General features: G+C 38.2%; 1 protein-coding gene across 1 annotated transcript in view; it reads right to left on the bottom strand.

The window, feature by feature from the left end:
* Positions 1 to 4,918: 4,918 nt before the first annotated feature.
* The window catches only part of LOC104944514 (calsyntenin-2-like), a gene marked incomplete at its 3' end in the record, with an annotated part of 12,736 nt that continues 11,507 nt past the window's right edge, over positions 4,919 to 6,147 (bottom strand). Inside the window, exons 7-8 of the mRNA XM_010770058.1 lie at positions 5,707 to 5,824; positions 4,919 to 5,123 (exon numbers count right to left, since the gene is read on the bottom strand). Of these exons, the coding sequence (XP_010768360.1) occupies positions 4,919 to 5,123; positions 5,707 to 5,824 (323 nt within the window). The remainder of the gene's footprint in view (positions 5,124 to 5,706; positions 5,825 to 6,147) is intronic.

Below are 6,147 nucleotides of genomic sequence, written 5' to 3'. Positions count from 1 at the left end.
CACATTTCCCCCTTCCAACAGACTTTTTGTGGATGTGCTTTGAAACTGCACTCTGTGAACAGCTTGCTCTTTGAGAAATTTCTTTTTGTGTCTTACCCTCCTGATGGAGGGTGTCAATGACGGTCCTCTGGACAGCAGTCAGATCAGCAGTCTTCCCCATACTTGTGATTTAGTTTACTGAACCAAGCTGAGTGTTTTTCAAGGCTCAGGAAACCCTTGCAGGTGTTTCGAGTTAATTAGACGATTCAAGTGATTCGTTGAACACCCTACTAGTATACTTTTTCATGATATTCTAATATTTAGAGATAGGATATTTGAGTTTTCTTAAGCTGTATGCCATAATCAGCAATATTAAAATAATAAAAGGCTTGCAATATTTCAGTTGATTTGTAATGAATCCAGAATGTATGACATTTTTGTTTTTTTAATTGCATTACAGAAAATAAAGAACTTTATCACAATATTCTAATTTTCTGAGACAGTCCTGTACATGATGCAGTAGATTGTTAAATCATCATTAATATCAAATATACTTTGTTCTTTTTTTGTAGTATCATTAATACTCCACCATTTTGATAATGTGGAGATAGGACCCTGTTGGATCCAGTGTTACACACAATTGTGTGTGAAGAGTCAATCTTTCACTTACAGCTGGACTTGTTGATAATATGCATTAATTTACAAGTTTAATCTCTTTTCCAATTTGACTATGTATTATATTACTAGCCAGACCAGATCAGGGGTACTGAACATAATCTGCAGATTGTTTTATGCAGCTTTATTAAAGGTTATGAATTTATGTCAAATGCTATTATTCAGCATTGTCTGAAGTTCAATTATACAACACAATTTGAAGATGTAATAAGGATGCATATTTCATTTATTGTGGGAGAACACACACACACTTACACACGCTCTCACACAGACACACACAGGTCAGATGCCTAGTGCAAAAACAAGTAGGAGATCTGAGTAGAGTCTAAAACAAGTCTTTATTGGTCAATATACAGAAATCAGTAGGATTACCACTAAAGAGAGAGACATCCCGACCATTTTGTTTACAAAAAGAAAAAGAAACGGATATATAAAATAACTGTCTTGAACATTTTTACAGGGTTTATTTTTTATATGTAAAAGAATCTTTTCCTCTTTCAGAAGCACAATATGACAGAGGGGAACGAGGGGAAACAAGGTAGTTGTCTCACAATTATGACATCACAATCACAGGTGCTTAAAGGAGGACAGAGGGAGGGACATGTGGACAGGAGACGCGTCAGTCACAGACCTCAGGGGTGATCACTGGCAATCAGAGTAGAAACGGGAATGTGTAAGGAGTTACATTTAGAGAAATGAAATGCAGACAAACGCATTGGATTAAATCAAGTGTACTTGATATGCAATATTGATTTTTAAAAGAAGGAATTAATATCAAAGAAGTCTCCACTACTGCTAGTTCTGGTGAAGTTGTGCAGAGAGGTGACTTGATAAAGTGAGATGGATAAACACACTTGTTTTCTCCAGCATTCAACTCATTAAGTTAAGTCGTAAAGTATTCTTTCGATAACAAAATCATGTTCTGATAAATAAACTTTAATTATGTAGTCGAGGTGATCCTTACTCAGACATAAGGGAAACTTTTAGGGAAAATCCTGCATCACAAACTGAAAACTGAAAAAGACCCTAGGTCGGTTTTACAAATATATTTTCGAGAGTTAGTGAGATATCGTTCGACAGGTCTTGATTTGCGTCCAATGCGAGACAGTTTCACAACATATTAGAACACTATTGTTTAATCCGAAAAAGTGTGCCACCTTAGCTCCATGCTGCGGCCCCTGCTTAACAGGACTAAGTGATGAGAAACAAGACAAGGCTAATAACATGTGGTTTGCTAACACATGTATGGGTCGAGTGATAAGGAGATAATCGTTTTTAGAGTCTGCAGTGAGGACCTGTCATTTTCATTTCCCTAAAGAAATGGTCCCGCGTCTGACTGAAGAGTTGTTAGAAAGTCAAAAAACCTTAACATCTCAGCTCTGTACCGAGTGGAGATGTTATGAAAGTAAAAGTTGTTTTATTACACGTCACTCACATCTCTCAAAACTCTTCTTGGATCTGTTAATAACTTATCATTTTACAAACCGTCTGTTATTAAAAAATAAACCAAATAAATACAAGTACTCTGAGGGAAGTGGCAGATATTAAACGTTAAAAGCACACATCATCTTCTAGGGTAATGTTAGAAATGGGGTGACAGCCATTTTGTTTGAAAGAGTCGATGAATGCAGTGCCCTTGTTTCTGTGTACTGGTCCTTTATACTGGGCCCATACTTGCATAGAGGGCTCCCTTTACTATTTTATTTTAAATTAAACAGAACACACACGGAAACATCTCCGTACTATTTCTTCTATTTCTGTATAACAATGAAAGCTACAATAGGCCACAGTATGGAGAGATTTGGTACACAGACAGATGCAAACAAACAGCACTTTTGTTTCTAAGAGTATTTTAACCTTTCAATCACCTTAAAATACTTTTGAGAAACTAAAGGGAGACAATATTAGACGGTTAACATTTCTGCTGATATAAATCAGGACAGATGTGTAATGTTTATTTCAAGAGGTAACATGTTCTCAGAGAAAGAGAGGTTTGAGTTATGAGAACAGAGGATATACGCTGAGGGACATCTATGTTATACCTATTATAAAGGCCAAAGGAATTATATTTTAAAACGTTTATGGATACATTAACACATGTACTGTATATGGATACATCTCTCTGATAAATCTGCTAATAACTCACCAGTTTGCAGACAATCTGATTAAAATATAAAATAAACAATATAAAAGTAATCTGAGGAAAATTGCACATATTAAATATTGGGATCAAAGCCCACATTATCTTTGTGTTGAAGTTAGAAACGGAGAGAATTTGTGTCGCAAAATGTAAGAGCTTAGATTCATTTTATCAGCTGATTCTCCACATAATGAGAAAGCTGTGCTTCAGCAGAGGGAGATGAGTCATTAACAATGACAACGTGGGAAGGGTCAGTGTTTGTTCCAGCAACAGATTGTAAATTATTTGATCAGAGATTTTGTTTCTGTGTACCTGTAGCGAGCGTGAAGTAATGTCTGCATCAACGTGTGTGTGTGTGTGTGTATGTGTATGTGTATGTGTGTGTGTGTGTGTGTGTGTGTGTGTGTGTGTGTGTGCGCGCGCGTGAGAGCGATGGGCATGTAAAGTGTGTTTAAATGTGCAGATATGTGTTTATGTGTGTGTGGTCAGTACGTTATGGAGGAACTGTCCCACTCTAGTTTTCCCTTCTGCTTCCTCTCTTCCACCTTTTCTCTCTCTTCTTCCTCTCCCCCCTCTTCATCTTCATCACTGCTGTCTGACTCGGCACTCGTCATGCCTCCCACCTGTTCCTCCTCCTCNGTCACTATTTGATAACTGTCGTGACTTTACTAAATCATGCTTTGTTTTCTAGAACCTCGGAGGAGCTCAGGCACTTGATGTAAAAGAAGAAGAACGTGAGGAGGAGGAGGAAGAAGAAGAAGAGGAGGAGGAACAGGTGGGAGGCATGACGAGTGCCGAGTCAGACAGCAGTGATGNTAATATTGTTTGAAGTGAATGTATCTGCACTTTCCTTGTTGTTCCGAGTTTGATTCTTTATGCTTTTTGCACTTATTGTAAGTCGCTTTGGATAAAAGCCGCTTTTATCCAAAGCGACTTACAATAAGTGCAAAAAGCATAAAGAATCAAACTCGGAACAACAAGGAAAGTGCAGATACATTCACTTCAAACAATATTATACGTGCGTAAGTGCTGGTGAATAAGTTACGAAGCCTAAAATAACTCAATAAGTGCTTTCCCCCCTTTTTTCCCAGCAATCATTTCATTGCCAAGGTACAGTCGAAATAGGTGTGTTTTCAGTTAGCGACGGGAGATATGGAGAGTTTCTGCTGTCCTGATGTCAACTCAGTGGACATTTTTAAACGACAGCTAAAACCACATCTTTTTAGATTAGCTTTTTATTAGCACTTTAAATGTTCTTTTAGTCTTTATTATTTACCTATCTTTATATTGTTTTATTTATTTTATAGGTCTTAATCTTTTTCTTTTTCTTTCTGTTGTACCTATATGTTCACTTGGTGTTTGTTTTGTTCTTTAAAATAATTTCTTGTCGATTGTTTTTAACTTTGAGCTGCATGTGTTGTATGAAAAGTGCTATATAAATAAAGCTTTATTATTATTATTATCAAATCAAATCAAGTTTTATTTATATAGCACATTTATAAACGATTTTTGGTCGAGCCAAAGTGCTGTACATATAATAACAATAGCCTACAGTAGAGACACTTTACAGCTAATACAACAACACAGATTGTTCAGAATATCAGTATGAGATAAACGACACCCTCTGTCCTTAGACCCTCACATATTATTATAATAGGGAGCTCGTTCCAACCTTTAGGAGCCAGGATAGCAAACAGGCGTGTTTTTGAGGGGTACCTGGGTCCCACTCGCAGTGATGGAGTAGCACAGTTCAGGAATAAAAATACAATGTCAATCTATCCCAGTGCTTCTCAAAGTGTGGTCCGCGGACCACTGGTGGTCCGTGAGCGCCTCCTAGTGGTCCATTGGTAAAATTTCACATTTGAAATAAATGAATACATTTAGGTTTTCCGCACTCTCGCAGGAATATCTCCACAATGGAGCGAGCTTAAGTTTCATTTAATGATATAGCCCAGCGCAACACCTTCGTCACACATGTTGCCACTTGTTTGCACCATTTTCAGGCGATTTGTAATCTGTTCTAGAAAAATGATGTGATTTGGGATATCTGTGGAGTTAGGTGGTCCGTGAGTGTTTTTTATTGGTTAAGTGGTCCTGCTTGGTATGAAAAAGTTTGAGAAACACTGATCTATCCTAACCTCCATGGGGTTGACAGTGATGGTGAGTGCAGAGTTGTCCCAGTCTTCCTCAGTCTCTTTGACCTCCTCCTCCTCCTCTCTGGACCCCTCCTGATGCGTGGCGTGGATCCTGTACACGCCGATCACCACGATCACCACCAGGGCGGCGATACACACCACGATAACAGCTGTGGCTGCTGGAGGCGCTGATCCTGAAGGAGAAGTGGAGAGCCAATATAACTCTCTATGTTATATAATATATTTATGGAGGTACAACTGAGTCTGCTCAGGCTGTAGATCTCTGACATTTTGGCTTTATCTTAATATCTTTCAAAAGTAATAGTAGTCATCATGATATACACTGTTTTCCTTCTCTCTGTGAACTTATCCTTAAATAAAACATCCTCTTTTTACAAGTCTTGTTTTGACCTTCATTCTTTTCACCTATAACATCTTACTCTTAGATTTCATTGCCCTGGGCGTGCAGCAACTCAAGTAGACAAAGCTTTACGACAGAGCAATCTCCAGTTTAATCATCTTGTCTAGCTTGATCATTTGGAACAGAGAACAAAGGCACACAAATCTAAATGTGCATTGTAATCATTCATTGTAGTGTGGAAGTGGATCTGAGGCCAACTGCTGTACAGTAAAAACAGAACAATATAGATGAACTTTTAGGAAATATAAAAGAGGTTTTCACTGTTAACTATTAATATGAACCTTTGTTTTAACTCCGAATAATAGTCTGATTAACGGACAGGGCACATTCAAAACACACTGACATTACTGTCTTACCTGACATGTGTGAGTTGAGCGCGTGTATCATGAGAGGGTGATGGACCGGTCTCATGAACGGAGCTTGGGCGGCCATGTGATTGACATGCACAGGTGCTGAGTGGTGAAGGACACTGACCTGTAGAGGGGAGGGGGGCAAACCATTATCCTTGTGCAAAGAAAGGTCATAAAAACAATTGCTATAGAGGGAACCAATACAGCAGGGGTGTCCACACTTTTTCCACCGAGGGCCACATACAGAAAAACATACAAAGCCCTGGTGAGGTATATTGCCTCATAAGTTAAGTTAGAAGTTAGCAAAATTAATCAAATGTATCTAAATTATGCTTAATACTTGAATATGCTTTAAGAAAACAAACAGCCTATCACAGCTCTCCATAGGGTTTCATTGATCTTGCTAGCAGCTTATTCCTTAAAACAGGAGCCTCAGATTGCTTATCA

The sequence above is a fragment of the Notothenia coriiceps genome, unplaced genomic scaffold (assembly GCF_000735185.1).
Source record: "Notothenia coriiceps isolate Sejong01 unplaced genomic scaffold, NC01 NC01_scaffold00008282, whole genome shotgun sequence".
Classification (NCBI taxonomy): domain Eukaryota; kingdom Metazoa; phylum Chordata; class Actinopteri; order Perciformes; family Nototheniidae; genus Notothenia; species Notothenia coriiceps.
Note: the sequence above shows the minus strand (reverse complement) of the source record. Positions and strands in the feature narration are given on the sequence as shown.